This window comes from Coloeus monedula, assembly GCF_965178545.1.
Source record: "Coloeus monedula genome assembly, chromosome: 2".
Taxonomy (NCBI): Eukaryota; Metazoa; Chordata; class Aves; order Passeriformes; family Corvidae; genus Coloeus; species Coloeus monedula.
The window spans coordinates 28,866,309-28,888,340 of NC_138782.1; the positions used below are offsets into that span (position 1 = coordinate 28,866,309).

At 35.0% G+C, this 22,032-nt stretch overlaps 1 protein-coding gene across 2 annotated transcripts in view; it reads right to left on the minus strand.

Annotated features, from left to right (window-relative positions):
* LRPPRC (leucine rich pentatricopeptide repeat containing) overlaps positions 1-22,032 on the minus strand; it is a gene marked incomplete at its 5' end in the record, with an annotated part of 87,389 nt that overhangs the window by 37,885 nt on the left and 27,472 nt on the right. For both annotated transcript variants that reach the window (XM_082277214.1, XM_082277215.1), the window contains 12 exons: positions 250-356; positions 983-1,107; positions 8,782-8,986; positions 10,612-10,697; positions 12,119-12,249; positions 13,463-13,576; positions 14,297-14,350; positions 14,688-14,765; positions 14,980-15,086; positions 16,212-16,269; positions 18,537-18,564; positions 21,683-21,752. In XM_082277214.1, coding sequence (XP_082133340.1) covers positions 250-356; positions 983-1,107; positions 8,782-8,986; positions 10,612-10,697; positions 12,119-12,249; positions 13,463-13,576; positions 14,297-14,350; positions 14,688-14,765; positions 14,980-15,086; positions 16,212-16,269; positions 18,537-18,564; positions 21,683-21,752 — 1,163 coding nt within the window. The remainder of the gene's footprint in view (positions 1-249; positions 357-982; positions 1,108-8,781; positions 8,987-10,611; positions 10,698-12,118; positions 12,250-13,462; positions 13,577-14,296; positions 14,351-14,687; positions 14,766-14,979; positions 15,087-16,211; positions 16,270-18,536; positions 18,565-21,682; positions 21,753-22,032) is intronic.

A 22,032-nucleotide genomic window follows, 5' to 3' on the forward strand; every position in this document is an offset into this window, starting at 1 on the left:
TGCAAATATCATTTTGATATATAAGAGCAAATTTGAAAAAGTGAGGAAACAATTTCAATGTTCAAGACGACTGCCTCTCTTCTGAACGGTAATTATACAAAATAAAGCTGGCCGAGGGTTTTTTATTACTGGGATTGCATTCTATTAACATGAATCAGAACAAGTCTAATTAAAGGTTAAAAACTTTAAATGTTTCTAATTAAGAGTCTAAATAACTGCAAAATTAGAGTACTATAGTTAAAATCCCACCTCGATGACCTTCCTGGCCTCTTTGTATTTTCCGGTTTGCAAGAAGGCGAAGAAGAGATCATAAAGAGCCATCATGTCACCATATTCTCTGCTTATAAAATCTGAAACTAAAGACAGAATAAACCTCATTAATTTACTCAATATATTGAAGTATTTCAGTATTTATGTCAGACATTCCTAATACTAATATTTTCCAAGCCTCACAAAAGATAAGCTACAGGGGGATAAATTTTGAAACAAACAGAATGATTACAACATGACACAATTTGTTGTAGCTTTGTGGTTGAGCATATTTAAAATGTTTTTCTGTTTATCTGCACTACATTTTGAACTACATTCAACAAAATAGACTATATTTGCATGCTCTGCTCATAGATAGTGAGGGTATATGATTTCTGAACTGCACAGCTATTTGAAAAACAGATGTTTTATTACTGTGATGTGTTACTATTAATTTGTTTCTGAGTAGCAACATACATAGCTAGAGCAAGTATTAGCACTCATCTTCAAGAGCTCAATAATCTATTATACAAACAGAGCTGTTCTATGTTTAAAATTACAATCAAGTTTTCTATCTGAAGAATGCAGGCATTGTATTAGTGCTTTAAAGTTACACATTTAAAGACAAACAATTTTTTCCTTTCAGTTGAAGAAACTGTATACAAATCCTGGAAGAAAAACCCCCAGAAAACACTTCATATTAGCAGACACCATTTGACTACATGCAACTAACCCTTTTGCAGAAGATCAGCATCTCCTTTTTCTACCAGTTTACAGTAGATGTTATGAAGTTGAAGAATTTTACCATACTTCTTGTAACAGCTGATTAAAGCTTCCAGAGCTGCAGGCATGTCATCCCTTGTGGAATGAAACAAAACAAGAATAAAAACATTCTGAGCAGGAGAAATGCATGCTGAAACCACTTTTATCTTGAAAATTTCACAGAAAATTCATTTAGCACTCTATAATTCAAGTGTTTATTCCCCCCTCAACTGTATTATTTTTGATTGCATGACCACTGTTCACTACAAATTAGCCAAAGGTGTGAGTGTTCCACAGAATTAGATGCACTTAATTTTTGAACAATATTCTTAAGTTATGCTGTGTCCTATCTTGACAGAACTCAAATTCCATGGAAAATTCACTGAAGTGTTTAACAGCTTTATTTTTCTCATTTATAAGTAACACCATGTACACTCTATTACCTCTATGTCTATGTTTACACATTTCCAATTTTTAAGTTCTTCACAATTATTCCACAATATTTTTGTTTCAGTATAGATTGCCAGAGTTAACTCTGATAACCACAGCTCTCTAGACTGCTTTATATTGGTTTTACACCTTAACAGACTGCCTATAAATCATCTGTTGATGTCCATGGCCAGCATTATTCCATTCTATATAAAAATCAGAATCCAACAGATATCTTCTCCTATAAAAAGTACAATTTTTGCAGTTAATTCAACCATATAGTAAGGTACCAAAATGTGTTTTATGCTGGCCTATCCATGTCACAGAGACATGGCACTAGTGTATATCCATATAGTAGTAAGCAAGCGTGCAAGACTGCATTAAATGCATTTAGTCAGGAGCCTTTGAGCAGCAAGTCCAAATACCATGCAGAATATTTCCATTTTTGGTACCCCAATCCTGTGCTGAATTTCCCCCTATGTATACATTACTAACACCTTTAGAAGTATACATGATTAAAATGCAAAACTGAAAAGTCATAAAAACAATCACAGTAACAACAAATATAAAACAACCTTTCATACTGTGCAACTAACAGTACCTCATCATCTGCTGCAGACCTTTTTTTTCGAAGGATTACAACCCAATCTTGAAACAAAACCAAACAAAACAAAGCAAAAACACTGAAAACAACCAAGGACAACCACAGAAACACTGGTAAAACAATACGTTATTCTTTGACAGGTAAGATTTAAACTGAAACAAACCAAGACCACACACACAAAATGTAGTAAGTACCCAAGCAGTCAACAAGACTGCATTTTAGATTTCAAGAACCTTATTTGATAAGGGTGATGTAAGTTACCAAAGGAAAAAAAATTTAAAAACAAAAATCACTTAACAACAGTAGCTGGAAGGCTGACTTGAAATAATGTTTTAACATTCCTGAAGCAACCTTATTATTGATGAACAAAACCTTAACAAATCAAGATATTACTGTTAAAACAAGCCCAATTCAGATGTCCTCTCCTCACATTGTATTTCTTGTGCAGCACAAATTTTGCTTTTTCGAAGAGCGAACTATCTAAACTACTATCATTATCTAGGCCAATATTTTTAAAAATTTTAAGAGTAAAATGCAGAAGAAGAAATAATTTTATTCAGTAACGCTGGCATTCTTAAAAAGAACCTAAGATGATGGATTTCTACCTTATCCCCCTTACTGAGCCCTGTTTACAGTGCATCTTCTGGCACCCCATGGAGTCATTTGAATTTTTGTCATTTGGGGTGAAGACTAAATTACAGGTTAATTTCAAAACTGCAAGTAGATGTTGCAGGCTAGATTACTGTCATAAAAGCGAAATACTATGGTAGTTACCATAGTCAGATATAAAGATTTATATAATCAGTATTTTTCTCCTGCTTTAGATGCAAGTTCAGTTAACATCTAAAAAAAACCCCAGTTTTACAGAAAACTACTCAATTTCTAAGGAGGCACAACAACATTTATACATTCAAATTAAAGTTTTCAGTGATAAATCTAGCTTTTCAGACTGATGCTCAAACAGCAATGGTATTGTCTCGGCTGTATTCCTGAAGGATTAAAGTGACTGTTTTTAGGTCAAAGCTATCAATAAATGAATGAATAACTGGAATGTCATTCAAGCAGTAACATTAACAGTTTTCTAGCGCCTACATGTATACTTCTGAAGGCATTAATACTGCACACGCAGAGAAAAAATGTCAGCAAAGACCTGGGACAAAAATAAATGGAAATACTGTACTTGTTACTAGGACTTACTGCTCAAAGGGGCTGCATAAGTCTGCATTTAAGGAGTTCTGTATCTTACACACTGACTTACTGTTAAAACTGTTTTGAATCTATTGAAATCAGATCTATTTGTTCAGTTGCATTCAGTCAACCAACCAGTCATCCACAGTTTACTAGAGAATGGGGTTTATAAAACGTTTAAATGCTAAATCTGGCAAAGACAAATATAAAACAATAAAACACAGAGAAGTTCAGATTTCATATAGAAATTGTTGGTACCATTACTGCAAAGAAAAAATGATCAGGGTTATACTTGTACTTGAGCTTGTATGATTTAACAACCTGCAGTATTTTTTAACTGTCACAAACTGCAGTTAATTGCAAGTAAGTACCAGCAGCTACTTTTGTAAGCAGTTTTTACAGTCCTTTTAGAAAATGAAAATAAGGAACTGGCTGTAGGCTTCAAATTTCAGGTAGAGGTAACATTTTAATGTGTTTCTTGTAGTGCTTAACTATCATAAAAAGAGCTGCAAAAAAAAGAATTTCTACATTTTAAGAAAATGCTCTTTAGACATAATGATTTTAAACTAACAAACAGCTGTACATTTCAATGTACTTGAGAGTCTTTCCGTGAGAAGTTATGCATGTCAAACACCCTTTTATCCTCCCAAAGGATACTTACTACAACGTTAAAAGCCTTGTCTAAAATTACTATTTAATTAATACGGTTCAAGTCAGAAAGGAAAAAAAAGCCCATATACTCATAGCCATGTTGGAAAAATCAGATTTCCAGCATCAGCTTGGAATACACAGTACTTAAAATGTGAACATAGATGATCCATGCTTCATTTTGAGCTGGCCAGATACTACTCACAAATAAGTCTGTCACAAATATTTAAGTCACTCACAAATATTATCTGTTCAGGACTAATACCTGTTCCACTTAAAGATTAGGGGTATTTTTCCGAAATACTGAAACTTGCTCTTTTAGAAAAGAAGATTACTATTATTTTTGAATGACAGAAGGAGCCTCAGCCATGAGTACATTCTGCTTGGCCCTTATGCAGTCCCAGAAGAGTCCTCCTTTGGCATCATTTTCCAGCTAGTTATGTTCAGGTTAAGACACCAAGTTTTTTGATTCTTTTGGTTCCTGTTTAGAATGGCTATGAAGTCCAAGGTATTACGGGTACAATCTTCCAAAATATTTGTGTGGGCAATTTTAATCACACAAAGCCATCTGAAGAGCCAAAATTACTCAGCTGTGTGAAGGTTTGCAGGACCCACTCTGTAGCAGGACTGGCTCTACCATGCAGGGATACTTCAGCTCTCCTCACTTTCAACAAGCCACTCCCCTCCTGCTTTAAGAATGTAGCACTACATCTAACCCTTTTACTTGTAATAAACAACTTTCACAACCAGAGAGTCTGCCTGATAAAAATAAGACTCCAAATATTGATTTTAATTGGACTGAAGTGCTGCAACATTATGCATAAAGCTTTAGTGAAGTGGCAATTTACCTAAGGGGTTTACTGATTGAAAAGCTCTCAAACCTGAAATCACTAGAGAGGTAGAAAGAAAAAAGGGACTCTCTGGGGTGGGGGTGGAGGGTAGCCTGGTAAAACAAATCCCTCTCTACAAATCTGAAGCAGATGTTAGTGTAGAGGGAAGTCAATTCAGCAAGGTACAATCAGCTTTACAAAAATTATTCTGTTAAAAGAGAACGGGCTCTTGAAAGAGCTAAATGTGTTTCTGTTCATTTGCTGTACTAAGGAATCTTCAAGGAGACTGGTGTTGCAATTACAACTAATCCTCCCCAAAAAATTAACTGTGTTGAAGGCTTTGTAATTTCCCTAGGTACAATTTAGCTGTCACTTACTTTAAAATTTACTCAAACATGCGTTCGGAACAGCACTAACTTCACATGTCAAGTGCTTTCCAGCCAATTGAGTCTAAACTGGAAGTCGGTGTTAAACAACTGAATGATTAGACAAGATAGCTCATTTCCCTGCTCTTTTGTTCAGAATAAAATGCCACATTTACATTATCAGACTCAACAGGATTTTCTGACAGAGGGAGAAAAAACCCTAGTGAACACTGTCCATAGCAAGCACATGAAGCCTGTCATTTACCAATCATCCTTCAAAAAGCAATAGCCATGAATGTAACTTAATTACGACCCAATGATCCTTGACGAAAAATCATCTTATCACTGTCCTGTCCCCATAGGGCAAATGAGACACTTTTGTCCTTTGGCACTGATGATGCTAAATTCCTAATTGCAATAATGGAGTAAGAGAGCCAAACATCCCTAATTTCATTGCAACATGTGAAGAGTTTTAATACAATATTTGAAATAAAGCCACTAAAAAATAGAAAAAAAAAACCTCTCCCCACTAAAGATGTGTCCCCCACTAAAAATACCACTTAATTTACAAAGATGCCTATTTTCAGAAGTGCATATACAAGTCAAATAACTTGTAAGTGCTACAGAATTATCTCCAAAAAATCACAGGTGATTTTAACTCCATGAAAACAACAGAAGGAAAATTGTCAAGGCACTGCATTCATGCTCTATCTACTACATACAAAACTCATCCAAATGGGTTTATACGAGATTAATGACAAATGAGCACATAATGCTTTGCTGGACAATGCTGTATTAAAATACACAAACCATTTTTAAAGAAAAACAATCCAACTATAACCTTTTTATCATTTAAGATACAGATAGTAATTGCTTGTGTTCCCTGACTTAAAACTACAAAATATTTTACTCATGTGGTCTGTAACACAATGCTCTCATAGTTTACCTGCAAATTTTCTTCCCTCCGCTTAGGAGCACTTCTTATAACAGGAATTAGTAAATTTCAAACCTGAAGATGTTTTTTTTCTTTCTTTTCTCAAAGATGAGGTTAACTTAAGCCAAAACTACAGTCCTTAAAATTTTAAGAACTTTTACACGGTGTAGGTAACACAAGTTTTTCTAATTATTAGCAGCTGGAAAAAACAGTTCAGAAGTAAGACGTACTTTAAGAAAACAAGTTCTTTATATCCTTGCAGATTTTTGTCACGCAATCCAAGGAAGGTTTATCACACTAAATGACAGGCCAAGATCATGTGGACTGTCTCAATTTTTAATGTGATTTTTCCCATCTTGAGAAACTATTCAAGGTTATAAATAAAAATCAGACAATTCAATGCAGGGGGGTAGCTCCCCTTACCCAGTGTCAGAAAATCCCCAAAGTAAGTATGAGTTCTCTCTCTAGTTACTTTAATTATTTCCCAAAATATTAAAGGCAAAATGTCCATTCTACTAGAATGTCAGCTTTTGTAAAGTTATGTTGTCCATCATCAATGTTTTTTTCTTTCCCATGCTCTGCTGAAAGTTGTCACTTTTAACTTGCACTAGAACTACTACTAGTTCTTTAACAAGAACTTAAGAATACTCAGGACTGGAAGAAAGGGGTAGATGAAAACATTTTATACCTACAATTGTTGAAATCTTCAAAAGCAAACCACAGATTCCTTTACAGGCAATTAAAAAGTTTGAAATAAATTAAGAACACAAAACACTAGCACAAGCACTGCTGTGGAACATTTAAAAATACCCCAGAACTAATTTCAGAGGCATGCTGATGACCTGCAGCTAAATGACAACATTTCAGCATGATACCTGAGCTGTAGGATGGCAAATAAGCAGCACTACTACTGAAAGAAATGACTAACACTTATTTCAGTCACTCATAACTTTCAAAAAACCCTTTGCATATCTAAGAAAAACAAACAATCCCCAAACCACACCACCTCCCCCCTGCCAAAACAACAAACAAACAAAAAAACACCCCAGTGAAAATGCAGTTATTCCTCCCAAGCAAATTATGCAGAAAACACCTTCCGAATTTTGTCTACTATCAGAGAAAATGCAGTCTCTCCACCCATAAGGTGATAAAAAAAAATCCCGTGGAAATTAGCTTACTTTGCATTTTATTTATAGATATGAAATATATTAGCAGCTATACAGGTGTGTACCAATGATTTCTAGCCATACAATTCCAGTCTGGAACTATTTTCTCCTTCATGAATCTAGTCTCATCAAAAGTCCCTTTATTAATGAAACTTTTTCAGAAAGTTCTACTAAAAACATTAACGCAGAAGAATGTGGAATCAAATTGAAGTAACACTCATTACTATCCCCCTTTTCATCTACACATGATCACACCTTTATCTACATCATCATACACTACACTTCAAGTGAAAAGAGCCCAAGCAGCACCAGGTACAACTTGCATGTCGATGTGCATAAAGCAATTATGTAAAATGCAGCTGCTCTTATGCACACTGCAAAGCAGATCAGATATTTTTTCCGACACATTAGTTACATATGATTGCAGTTAAATTACTTTTTTAAACATCTGCCTGGCTTGTGATGCAACCAAGGCAGAGTTACTGACGGAGAAGATGTACACTATATTCTTAACCATTGACCACTTCACTAAAACAGTTTTTAAAAGAGAATCTACATACATCTACAAAGAGTTACCTCTTTTTCAAGAATTTTCAATACAGAAAATGTTATACTGACCTTGCATACCCAGAATAACTACAAGAACTAAAAACCCCTACATTGCTGACTTACACGATACTATGAAAAATTCACTTTTTTCATAGGTATTATATTTCTGCCAATAACATTTTGTTGACATGAACCAAATCTCAAGAAATTGATTCATAACTCTAGCTGCAAGAGTTGAAAAACCAGGAACTACAGAAGTGACACACAAAAGACTAATAAAAGGATTGCACATATGGTAAAGGAAAAGGGATTCTTGCCTCAATTTTATTAAGAAATTGTTATATAGTTCATACGTATATTAATTCAAATATACTACACCTCATAATAAAAACTTATGGAAAGGAATATGACACATGGAATTGAAGATGCTTCCCACCAGAATGCCTGTATGAAATTCCTGTTCTTTAATACATGGCATAAAAAGTATATATAGGCAAAACCCCTCAAACATAACAGATCAGATAGTATTTTCTTTGAATTTTAAATTCCGCAACACAGCAGCCTACTGGCAATGATATCTAATTATTTGGATTACGTGAATTAAGAATACTTCAGTGTTCAACAACCGCCCTGCAACTCACCTGACATATTCTGGAAACAGCAAAATAATGCTGTTTTGATGTGAAAACACGTTCCACTTCACCACAAAGGCTGAGATTGTACCTATCACACTCTGAATAGCTATTTTGTCAAACAGACTTTAGAACAAACTAATTCATAAGCATATTCCAACATATAGCCACTTCATCTCTGATGTGCCCATAAAACACAGCTGTTGTTCCCAGAGATCAATGACACGATGTCTAGCTGATGAAAAGAGACTTAGCTAAATTAAGAAAACATATTTGTTCATTACTGCTCCAAGATCACTTCAGTATTGCACGTGCGTGAGCACTTCCAGACACGTATGTACGTGCAGCTGTGAATTGCGTACACAGGTCACAGAACACAAATAAATATCATAACTTGTTTCATCTGAAGCCCAAGCATAGCTTACTTTTCAAGGTGAACTGTAATCAGAGGGGAATGAAGGGCAGCAGTTTGCACCAAGCCCAGGTTCGCAATGGTCTCATGTAATCGACTCACTGTTTCAACATCACCTCGCATGGCAGCGGCATTAAGAATGCGGAGAAAAGATGCAACTGTTCTGCCTGAGATAGGAACATCCTTCTCTTTCATCTCTGTTAGAATGTTAATAGCATCTACAATGAAACAACACAAAAGACCCTTAGGTAATTTCATGTAGGGAAAACAAACTGCTATTAAAACAGCATTTCAAACCCAGCAGGAATGTAAATTCTGGTGTATAATGCCGATTTCAAGTTAATTACTACTTGCATTTCTAAACGAGACTACAATTATAAATCCACAATAGCATGGTTTTATCATTTTGCTGCAACTTTGACTACAAATTATAGATAGAAACTGTGTGCCCACTCTGCACCACATAACCCTGCACAGTCTGCCCTATAGCTGCAAGATTCTACTAAATGGATGCTTTTATCGTTCAATGCTAACATCTGCTAAATCACTCCATTGTTTCTTCAGCAGATGGCTTGTCACGAGGCCAGATAATAAAGATATGTTTACACTGTATATACAGCCAGACTAATGGTCTGATACCGATAGGGCCTGTTTGCTGTGTCGATACTAATTAGCCAAGGAGAGCCAATGAAAGCTTTCTAACAGACTGCATGTTAAAACATTAGGTTCATTAAGCTTCATTAGTAAGGCAGAAACAAACATTTTTGTATACGGAATAAGTGCATTTTTAGAATGTTCTTAATTATTGCATAGCCAGAATGTTTTGACCACTTTACATTTGGCTATATTTATGAATTATTTTGTTTTCTGAGGGACATTTATGCTCTTAAAAGCAAACTCATATTTTCAAACTGCTTAATGTAGAGGTAGACATGATCTGATTTTTTATGATTTGGACAAATCAGCTTTGTTTACTATTTTTCTAACAGTACGCTTAATAAGAGGCCAAGACAAATTTCAAAGGCAGATCTTACATGAAAAAAAACTCTATTAGCTTTTTTGTTTTATTTTACAGTGTTTTAAATAAAACCATTACATGGTTTGAGCCATGTTTTATTGTGTTAGTGTAGTTGTTACTCTACAAAATCAGAGAACTCAATATTCAGAATCACCTTCTAAAGCTAATGACATAATGACTTTTTAAAGATCAACCAAATCATGTAAATCACAGAATTACATTAGACTAAATTACAAAAATGAAAGAGCTAACAGCTTAATGCAAACATCTAGAAATACGAAATAGGCAGTTGGGAGAACACTCATTAAAAAAGCCAAAATTTCCAGGCAGTTTACAGACTGAATATAAAATTCAATAGGAAACACAAAAAAGAATAGTACCAGAAAAATATATACTTTATGGAAAGTTAAATTATTTTTTTGCAGTACTTGGCTCTTATGAGGAGGTTATGTTTATAGGTTTTATGTTCAGCCTTCAGACCTTCTTAAGCAAAAACAAAGCCATTAGTCTAGGCACATACGCAATTTGTGCCATAAGTCATGATCTTCAAACTCAATCCAAACAGCAATGCTAATAAAAACTAGCTGCAGAAATGCAAAAAGCACTGAGCTGTGCAAATGTAAATGACAAGCTTGCCAATCCATTAAAACTAATGGCCTGCACTGTCCAAGCATCTCTGGTTGAATTCACATGCAAATTTGTATGCAAAATGTTCAAGCACTTTTCAGGACATGATATACCATTAATATCAACTCACATTTTTATTCTTGAGGCAAGATACCTTTATTATATAGCAGAAACACACAACGAAAGCAAATGGATTACCTTCTAGTCTACCATGCTTTTCTAAGACTTCTACCAGCGCTACGTACTTTCCGCTGTCAAGAGCAACAGGTGAATTCTTAGGGAAGCTAGAAATTAAAGCATTAAGAATTTTATCAACAGAGGCTCACATTTTATAGCTTCAGCTTAAAGATATTTATTTTTAAAAGTACGTAACAGCAACAGCCCTAAGAGCTAAAAATGATAGTAAGTCTTAAAGGAAAAATCTGTTAGAATTTAAAAGACGCACCATTAGAACATGATTTAAAAATATTATCCACGCACCTTCCCACCCTCCAAAGCCAAAGGTTATGTTTTTGAGAAAGAGTCAGATGGTTTAATTAATAATTTGGTAGTTATTGCATAAAATAGGGTATTTTTCAGAAGCCTGGGAAGAAAAAAGTGCAGATGACTGGAACAGGGCTACATTTTTTTTGATAGAGAGACTGAAACTATTCACCTTAGTTAAAATCTATTGTTTTGAAGTTTCTGCTATGTATTGCTTCTTTTCTCTGGAAGTACTAAAAGTTAATTCCTCCACTGCTGCCTTTTTTTATAACAATCCAAATACACACTTCTTTGCAATATGAGGCTACCTTGAGGCAGCTCAGTAAAAATGTGTTACTGCCGTGAAACTCCGGCAGAAGACTGAATTTCACTTCCTGCAAGCTCCCTCTGGGGACTGTGTGAGAACGGAAGTGCAGCCAAAGCCAAGACACAACCATTATTTGTAGGGTGGCAAAGTTCTTGACATTGACAGCTCAGTCACTTCACCTAATTTCAAACACTAGCAGGGTGTAACGAGCACCTGCCCACCAACCTACTGTATAACCTGAGCAAGGATTTTGTGAGAGAGAGAACCTGAAAGTCACATATAGCTTGCTCTTGATTCACTACAGCATCAGACCAAAAGGAGCCTCTCAAGAGAAAAATGAAAGGGGTAAATACAAGGATCATCTGTAGGAATTTGCTCCAGGCTAAGTCATGCATAGCATGTTTTAGCTGGGAGCTAACTTTTACAGCCAAGGTACAAAGAACTGAATATAAAAATTTAAAGTAAAATGCTTGTTGACAGTCTTAAAATAACACTACTCAAACACTGCTATTCTAAAAACAATATAGGTGTCCTGCATACTGAACCCATTCTAGGTGCTTTCTAACACACAATACAGGTACCTATTTTTAACTGCAAATTAAGGCAAGCTTCAATTTAGACAGTATGTATGTTTAAAATAAAAATAAAACACATCTTATGTAGCAATCTGCCTTTTTCGAAATTAAAAAAAAAAAAATTACTGACCACACGAAGTAACTGCTTCTAATGTTCAATTACACAAAGCAAATTTTTTGTTTCCAAAAACCACACCCATGACTGTTTTAAATGCACATACATTGTTGGGGAAAACTAATTAAAAATGGATGAGGGGGTTAATACTCAACCTACTTAATTCAACAAGGTCTGTGTATCAGCATAAATCTCTGTGACATGTTTCAGTGCCGGTGTACTTACACTTTTTCTTTCAGGTTCATTGCCTCGTCTACATTATCATGTCGACAGCACAAATTTATTAAGGCTGCATAGCCACCGACAACCATGTCCGGTTCGTATTTGGCTTTCACTTCAAGGGCTTTTTGCATATTCTAAAAAAGGAACAAAGCAAAGATGTGAACTAGAGGTAAAGTCAATCTGACATTTTGAATCTTATACATTCAGTGTACAGTTACATGACTGCTTTAGTGCTTTTAGTAGTGTAGGAACACATACGAAAACAGTGCTGTAATGCTTTAGCAAATTTTAAGAGTGAAAGCTGTTCTGCAAACATTATTTTTGTAGAACACCTTTTACATTAATTTGAGAATAGACTTTGAAATAAATGTTCTTGCTTTGCATTTAATTTTCTTGCATTTTTTAATGTAAGAGACTTGTTGGTTTTTTTTTTAATCCAGAGACCATGAATGTTATTAACCCATACTCTAAACCAGTTCTTACTTATTTGGAATTCATAACCATTTTCACCTGGTACACTGCCAAGCACATAACAAAACTACTTTCTAAAGAATAAGAAACTACTTAATAATTCCATAGAAAGCTTATTTTTCTATAAATTCTTATTCATCCATTTGACCACTTTGAACTTGCAATGGTGTTTGCATCTAGGCTTATTTCATATGCAAAACTGTAGAGATACACGGCTGAGATACACAACTCTTTCAAAATTGTGTTCGTAGCAACAGAGAATATTGTGCTATCATCTGCACAACTGTTACTGTTCCTATATATACAGCTTTATAGGCAGGATCATACTGAACAAGAAACTGAACAAAAGTGTGGTGATACCCCACAAATTACAGACACACACTAAATGAATGTAAACTACAGCTGGACGCCTGCCGAATGAAGGCAAGAGACCCTTTATCTCAGAAGAGCTTTCCTCCTGCAGGAAAATGGAATTTCAATCCCTGCATTAACAACCTAGTAATATTTGAATTGCAAATGACTAGTGCATGTATCAGTTGCTTGACAATCTAGATATAAGAGACCGGAGCCATGGCTTGAAAGGACATTTGGCATGTATGATAAACCTATCACAGCTGTTACTATCATTCACTTTGCAGATTATTGTAAACAAACTTCAGCAACCCCAAAACATGCCATTCAAGGTGTTGCTGAAATTAGTTAACCTTTTGATTTAATTGCTTTTTGCACTTATGTTTGATTTATAAGCATCAAACCATGAAACCTGAAGCACTGCACTTGTCTTTGCTTAACTATGTCTTTCCATAACACAGTCATTTATGTCCCTTTAAAAATATAGCTATGTGTTTCCAATTATCTCTGCATTGCTTAAGATACCTCTTCTTCACAAAGAGCATGTATGAGTTGTTTCAAGACATCTGTAATAGGCTGGTTTTCAGCTTTTCGCATTTCTAGTTTCTTCTCCAAAGCAGACACGTCAGATTTAGCACTCTAAATGGAGGTAACAGAAAGAATGTCAATTGCAAAAACACCCTTCCCTGAACAACTTGTCGGATCACTTTAATAAAAGACAGACAAAATAATCCTCTTCTTTCATACTCGAAGAAATTTTTTAATCATTTAAGGTGCTTTTATCTGTTTAAATAGTACATACTAATTGAAGACTTGAGCCAGAATACAGTAAAAAAAAACCCTCCAACATTAAGTCGCATACCTACAAAGGTCAACATTCCTATTGCTCTCACACTCAGTTCTTTGTATTTAGGGAAGTAGGGAATAGAAGCGTGTTTCTTTTTCCATCTCCACTTTGCTCAGATCAAAAATGTAAAGACTTGACACTCAACCATTAGAAGCAGTATGGATTTATATGGTTCCTGCCACTCAAGTGGATCACTGTAATTTACAAGCATGGATTAAGCCTCAAACCACTACTGTTAACTAACTAGAACTTTGAAAAAATTATTTACCAGACAGGGAAACTGAGGCATGAAACCTCAGCCAACTCCAAGGTCAAGTATCAGGTCTATGTGAAAATCTGGATAGCCTTTACTCCTACTCTGGAAAGTAACCTCTGAACTTAAAATGGTAGATTTAAATAACGTTAATATACTTCCCTGATCTGAAAGCTAGTGATTACACTTCATCTAAACCCCATATCCAAACAGTATTATTACAGTAAGAACAAGCATAGCTATCTGTGAATTTACTTACTTCTGGAATGTTGGCGGTAGGCAGGGATTTTTTATGACACAGTAACCTTGCATCCTGAAATTCAGTAAGACAAAAATATCACTAATCCCCCCCAAAGTTCAATCTCTAAGTAAGCATATCATAACTAAAAAGGTTTAAGGTAATTATATAATAGCAATGGTAAAAAAAGCTGTGTTCTGCAGCATTATTACATTGACTTGAAACGGCACTTATTAAATGTATCCCTTTCACATTAGAAATGAAACCAGCTTCAACAGCGAAAAATCACAGAAAGGTTAAAAGGCTTACATATAATCACTGCATGAAGATATTGATGCGAAAATTTATTTTGCAGAGGAGAATATATTCAGAGATTTTTTAGATTCAAAGTAATTGCTATAGAACCACAGACCTTAATTAATTCAGGAACTTGAGAGGAGTCCAGCAGTCTGCAAATGCCGCTGTAGTGGGTTGCAGGGATAACTATATTCTGTACCAAGAGGTGGGGAAAAAAAATTATATGAGTTTTGAAACACAACCAAACTGAAATTTGTCTAACAGAAATTATCTCAGACGTAATTCAAGTCTCCAGCTCTTGCATGTCATTGAGAAGTGGTCTGGTTGTACTTAAAAGCAGCAATTTCAAACCTAATAGATACATGTCAGGCAGGACAGGCATTATGTAGCAAAAAATGAAATGGTACCATCTTCTTCAGCTGATGGAAGTATTGTCTCAAACGCTCCTCCTTGGCCTGTACCTCTGAGTCACTCATGCTGTCAATCAAGTGATAAAGAAAATAGCCAACAGCTTCTGTGGAAAAAAACAAGAGAAAGCATTCCACTAAAATTACCGAGACTGTCATGTTATCAAGATTAATTTATAAGAAATCATTTTGGTGTGAGATGTCACCCTGATGAGAGGCTCTGAAATGGCAACAATGATCACTGAGGCATAGAGATTATGTGGTTTGGGAGCACATATCTAACTGGTGAGTGAAAGGAATATTAATTATTTTCAGACCTAGTGACAGCTTTTCAGTACAGAATCTTACTTCAATCTATTTTTTTCCACTACTGTGTGACAGAAGTGGTACTGCCCAAGGCCTTCCCCCCCTTTCCTGCCTGCTACCCCAAATAGTTGCCACAAATATTTTGTCATTGCTCCAAAGAAAAAACAGATTTCTAACACTTTGCATATTTATTCTGTACATTTTACCCCTTATATTCCATTACCAAGCTACATTAAGTATTGTAATATTAATATAACAGCATACAAAAATATTTTAACCATTAGAGCAACTAACACTGAAGAAACTGCCTATTAGCCAATCAAAGTCAAGATGAACAGATTTTAGCAAATAGTGCTAAGTTTCTTATCTATGCAGTGCAAAAATATATGGGGTCCTGTAGCCCTTCCAAGAACAGGAAGAGCATCAAGTATTGTCTTCCCAAAGATTAACTGTCCCCATACCTCCTTGTCCCTCTGGCTCCAAAAGGAGGGGGGAAAAAACAAACCTCTATTTAAAAAAACCACACTGAACATAAAAGTATACTTATTTCAAGGTAGAAAATCTGTGATATGTTACCTTACAAAATCAGAAGAGCTACTAAAGGTAAAAGTAGGTTGAAAGACTGCCTCTTTTTTTTTTTAAAGTATTTAAGCACTGATACTGTATTCCTTCTAAATCTCCATTTTGATCTATAAATTTAGAAAAGTAAATCATTATCAGCAAGATTTTCTTATAACTAAAAAAAAATCTTGTGGATCTCACAGAATATGCTCTGATTATTTGAATCAGGATTTTACCCAACATGTTTTCAAATTTCACTTTCAAAAAGAAGCAATCAGTGTTTACTGTTGTAATCCCTCAAACCCATCATTACACAGAAGAACGGATTTGTGGATAAGTTACAATCATAGAAATTGAAACTCTACCAGTTGGTCCTGGAGGCGTCAGGCAATAACGTTCATCCTTGTACAACAGTTCTGTTATCTGGTAAGACAGAATAATCGTACATTGCAGCCAAAAGAAGCAAGCAAGGACAAATAGTATCTGAAATTGAATTCTCAAAATAATAAAGCATCTCTCTGTTAAAGTATTATTCTTTACCACATCATAGTCATTCCCTAAGAAACACAAAGGGGTTTTTTGGTAAATAATAGGGTTTTCTTGAAAAAAATATTGCAAACAGAAATGCTTTCTGAGGTATAGCATTAAGACACAGAACACTCTAGTATTCTGTTTATACATCATTCTACAGGAAGTTAGCTATCCTAAGACACTGCTTAAAGCAAGTATTAACCAGTGGCACTCCTGAAGGTGCTACAATTATGTTCCAATTTACCAAAAGGCTGAAATTGGCCTATAAAGCTTCTTTTTATTTATATTTTAAAGAAGCAGCTACCAAAACAAAATAAAGGAACATCATTTATTATGCTCTGCTAGAATTAAGGTAACTAGTACAGCTAGTTGTAAATAAGCTGTTGTAAATAAGTGCAATTTTGAATGACAAAATATGCTTTCATAAAAATTAATTGCATTCAACTACATTTAGCACTCATTTTATCCATCATGCAAACCAAAGAAATATATATTTTTTACTTCTTTTGAAAGAAAAGAAGCATTTACCCAAAAGCCCCCACACCTTACCTACAAATACTTTAAGCTAAACGACATCACTTTAAAAATCATTTCACTGTTCTTAAGGAAATTAAATAATTTTTAAGATTTAAATCTTCAGTTAAAAACTGAAATTGTGTTTCAAGAATTTTTGTTTTATCTCCCATGATTCTAGAATGCAATCTCAAAGAAGTCAGAAGGAGATGCAGTCTCACTGCCAAAGTGCTGTGTTTTAAGTAATGACAAAAGAAAAGGAATCCTCACCTTCAATTGTTGATGAAAATGGGTAAGTAAAGCCAGAAAATACCAAATGTGCAACTGAATATCTTATCTATTATTTTTTCATTCTGCCAACACCATGAACACTGTTCACAGTAAAACTACAGCATTTTTCTGCCCTTTTCCCCTCATCTTCCTATGACAAATCAATACACACTGCAATAAAATCCAAGGAAGTCACAACAGTTCTTTTGAATCAAATATCAGAATACTAAAAGGGATGAATTGTCCCAAAACATGTGTAATGTTATTCGTGTCTATTTACTTCCCAAGTTAGCATTTCTTATTTTAGAAGTTCAATGCATGTACTGACTCTTAAATTTAGTGAAGACAACAAAATTTATTTTTCTTCCATTGTGATGAAGAGCAGAATTAACTCTACGTATTAACTTCACAGACTACAATCACTTCAGCTCTCTAACTGTCCTTCAAAATTATTTTCATAATGGGACCAATAAGAGATCCCCTTTTTTCTTTCCCTGCTCTCCTTTTTTTTTTATGCAAAAAAGGAAGGATAGAGGCAGTAGACAAAAACATCCTCTCACGAGAATCATCACATAACAGTAAAAGGTAGTAAAATGCAAAAAATCCTGTACTGATTTTATGCAAATCAGTGATCAGTAACTTTCCAAATCCCAATTTCCATTTCATTCCAAGATTTCTTTGCAAAACCTAAAATGTACTTTTATTACTCAGCAGTTACAGTACTGAAGAATAACAACAAAAAGCACAATGCATCCCTTCCCAAATCCTGAAACCACATCCAAAGCAGCATCTGCCAACATCTCCTCTATTCTAATGCTGTGCAAAATCTACTGACCAAGTTATATTGCCGTGTCTTTCTACTGTAGCCCTAACGTAGGGTCGGCAACATGATCACTAATTTCCCTTTGATTTCATCCAGTTAATTTCTTTTATCTGGCTTTGACTTCGATGCTTCAAGTCATATAACAGGAGCTTTGGAAAACTAAGTCTGCCTTACTATTTTATTAGCACTCACGTGAGGATAGGAAGAAAGTTTAGGGAGGGCAGGAAAGTGAATTGATGTCAGATGGCACAACCCTGGCAGACTTTGTTCCAGAAGCTACAGCCATCTTCAGCTGTAATTGCATTGATCTAGAAACTGCAGTAGCATAAGCTACATGACATGGTAACACACTTGATTTTTCACAATTTCACTTAACTGTCCAATTTGAAAACTCAATTCAACACACTTGGTACAGTCTGCCACTGACAGAACTCTTGCTCAAATTAATCAGGTCTACAATTTTCAGTCTCAGAATTCAGATTTACAATAATGCACTATAAACATGCAATGCCTAGAGAATCTTGATTTTATTTACAGTTTTATCTCCACTTACCTTGCTCCATAGATGTACATCATCTGAGCTGAAGAGGGCAGCAAAGGATAACAAATTAAAAGCAATAAAATTATTTTACTCTTGTAGCTTTCTTTAAAACAACACAGAACATTAACACTGAGGATCTTATTTAGATAAAATTAAAATACAATAATTGCTACATACTGTTTAAATTAATTTTGTACAAAGTAAGTTTAGGAATTTTTAGGACACTATATGGTCATAATTTCTGCTAAAAAACTTAAAATAATGCAACATTCCAAATAGATCACTTACGAACTAGAAAGTGTTTTAGTTTTGGTCTTAGTTCAATTTTTTAACATATCCTAATTGTATTTTTTTGTTTTATATTTCTCTATTTAGCATTTCAAGAAAATAAGCTTCCTTCAAATAAGCTGCACTTTACATAGAAAATACTTATGACATGGAATTTACTAGAAAAAAAATCTAAGTCTCCTGTGCATTAGACTTTTAATTCACCAAGATAACTATGGGCAGCTATTGATGTATTTATACTAATTATAAAAAAAGAAATGAATCAAATCTCTTAAGTATAATGTTCACTGCAGTGAGAAAAACACGTAATATTTTAAAAAGTAGAAAACAAAACATAGAATTTCTTCCCTCATAGATTGGAACAGAACTTGGGGAAGAACACTTCTCTGTACATCATGAGGTTACATCCAAAAATCACATCAACCAGTTCACTAAAGTATAAAACCCCTGACATCTTAATGTAAACCAGTTGTCTCAAGTATTAAAAACCTGATGTCTTCCTGTAATTCATAGAACTTCAAAATTCTCGTTAGAAGCTATAACTTTTCAAGAACTGTAACTTTCCAACAACTATAAAACAGCATTAACATAGGCAAGGGTAAGAGAACAAAAACTTATGATATTATTTTATCTTCCTGTAATTCTCATTAGAGGAAAATAAGATGTCAGTGTGAACAGACGCACAAAAACTTGAAAGCATTCACAGAAGTTTCGGATTTTATTTAGGAGGTTCAAGCCTATGAAACATTTTTTCTTTCTGTGCAACTGCCACTTGTATTTGAGAATGAGTCAAATGCAGGTCCACACAGAGGAAAAAGAAAATGCCATCTGTGAGGTTAGTTAAGCTTTGTTGGGTGAACTCACTCCACCACTGACAGGATGACAATGAACTGCAGATATCAAATGCATCAATTTCCTAAAGTACTTGACTCTGAAATAGTAATGGCACATCAGGCAAATAGAATGGGAATACTTTGAAGCAGTTACTAGAGAAGAGCAGTTTCAACAGAAATCCATAAACTAGTCTGCCACAGACATTGTTCATGCATCCCTGGCATCCCTATCTTGTACTTTTGTACTCCAATCCTGAACTTTGTTCATTTGAACACTCAAGACCTGCATTTTGCCATAAAATTTTGCTGTGGTCTTTACAAAATCTACAAATAGTCTTTCTTCTCTCCTATCATATCCTCATGTTTCATGCTCAGGCTGTTCTAGCCATTAAGTTTAAAACAGAAAAGGAAACATGAGTGGGCATGCTTTCAGAAATAATGTAAGGGTAAAATCTGAGCACAGGCAACCTTGTACACAGTGTCTGAAACCAGGTAGCAAGAAAAGCAAACAAAAGAGTAATATAAACAGATAAACAAAACTTATGCCACACTTAAATGTGGCAAGGACAGCTGCAATAAAAAGAGGAAAAAAAACACCACCTCACCCCCCCAAAAAATCACACCAAAAGACCTCTAACCTTAATTTCCATCAGAATTCTGAGTTTTTAGCCCAGATGTCCAATAACAGTAGGAACTGTTCTCACTAAGAGGGGAGTAACTGTTTCACTTGAGGAGACTATGATTTTTAGCAACTAGTTTGCTAGCAAGATGATGACATTTTAAAGATACTTTAAATCACATTCTGCACACCTGCACAGTTTGCCAGTAGCAGGGATATTTCAGGCTAGCATTTGTTGTGGGTGGTAAACATTGGCAAGGTTTGCTTTCCAGTGAAAGTCCTACTTCAACTGGACATTTATCGATACTTAAAGAGAGAAAACGTGTTTAGAAAATCTCTTACTTTAATTAATACATATGAAACAGATAATTCTGGGACTGACTATTCAAAGGAATAGCAATATACTCTTACTGGATCTAAAACAGTATTTCACTTATCCCTTGGATGCCAAGGCCAGCCAGGGCCTAGCTAACCAATTTCAACACTGGCTTTCTTTTTCTCCTCCTTTTCCCATGATACAACAGGACCAGCCAGATAGACAGAACATGCAATTTACTAGGGAATTATTTTGGTCATATTTACCTGTTAGGTTTTACTAATAGCCAACCCAAACACAGTTCGAACTCACACTCATTACAAAACTCCAGGAAATTACAAAATCAGCCTTCAAACCCTGGTCCTGAGTGTATATTAATATTAAGTGGCAATATTAAGTGACTTCTCTTGTTCCCTGTGGTGGAGGCATGCTGAAAACAAAACCTATCATTCCCAGTGCTAAATGTTTGACTGGGGCAAGCAGTGCATGATAGAACTGCTAGCTAATTCACATATACTTGCATAAGCTTGAGACAGCCTTGCAAGTTCACAAGGAACCTGCCTTGCAGAACGGAACCATATGGCTGTGAATACAAAGCCCTGGCAATGTAGCTCAGAACTAGGTGTTACATGTGAATGTTCAGGAGCCATATTAACCCAGAGGGCACAGAAAGATAGCAGATGTAGCAAAATATGCCCGGCTCCTACTGGTATTTCGTCTTCATCAAGCACCCTATTACTTTACAGGTTAATAGTAATAATCTTCAGTGAAATTTTACATTAGCATAGCTGTTGATAAAAAAAAGTGAATAAAGATAAATTCCCCAAATGTTTACTACCCTAAGTTTATATACTGGTAAATACCATAGACCAAAGAATACTGAAATTTTTTTTAATCTACTATATATAATGCTTCAAGCGAATAGCAGAGGCAAGGAAAATGAGAAAAGCAGGAACTACAGTATCCCCTAACTGACTTGGAATGCTACTTCTAAAACACAGAGCAGGGGGCAAAAAACTGTACAAACTCCTGCTCAACAAGACAAGAAAGAGAGGAACATTTGGTACAGAGGAAAAAAAAGGTATTCATATAACAACCTTACCTTTTAAAACCCAAAATGAGGCTGTTTCTAAACAGACGACAATCAATAGCAGGTGTGTTTGCTGAAGACACTGTAAATGAAAGCAATGTTTCTCAATAGTCATTGTCAAAAAAACCCCTGAACTGCAACAACTAAGTAGATCATGTAAACAGACCAGCATTAGAAAAGCTATTTTGATAGTTTTCTAAATGCTGACAAACACTTATAAATCAAAATTTAAAATATCAAAGTATTTGAAATGGTCCTGGTTTTATCTAAATCTGATCCATTTCAAAAGCAATCAAATATTCAGAGAGAGAGAAGTTTTCCTTCTACATTGCCTTTAATGGCAAGAGTTAATACATTAGCTT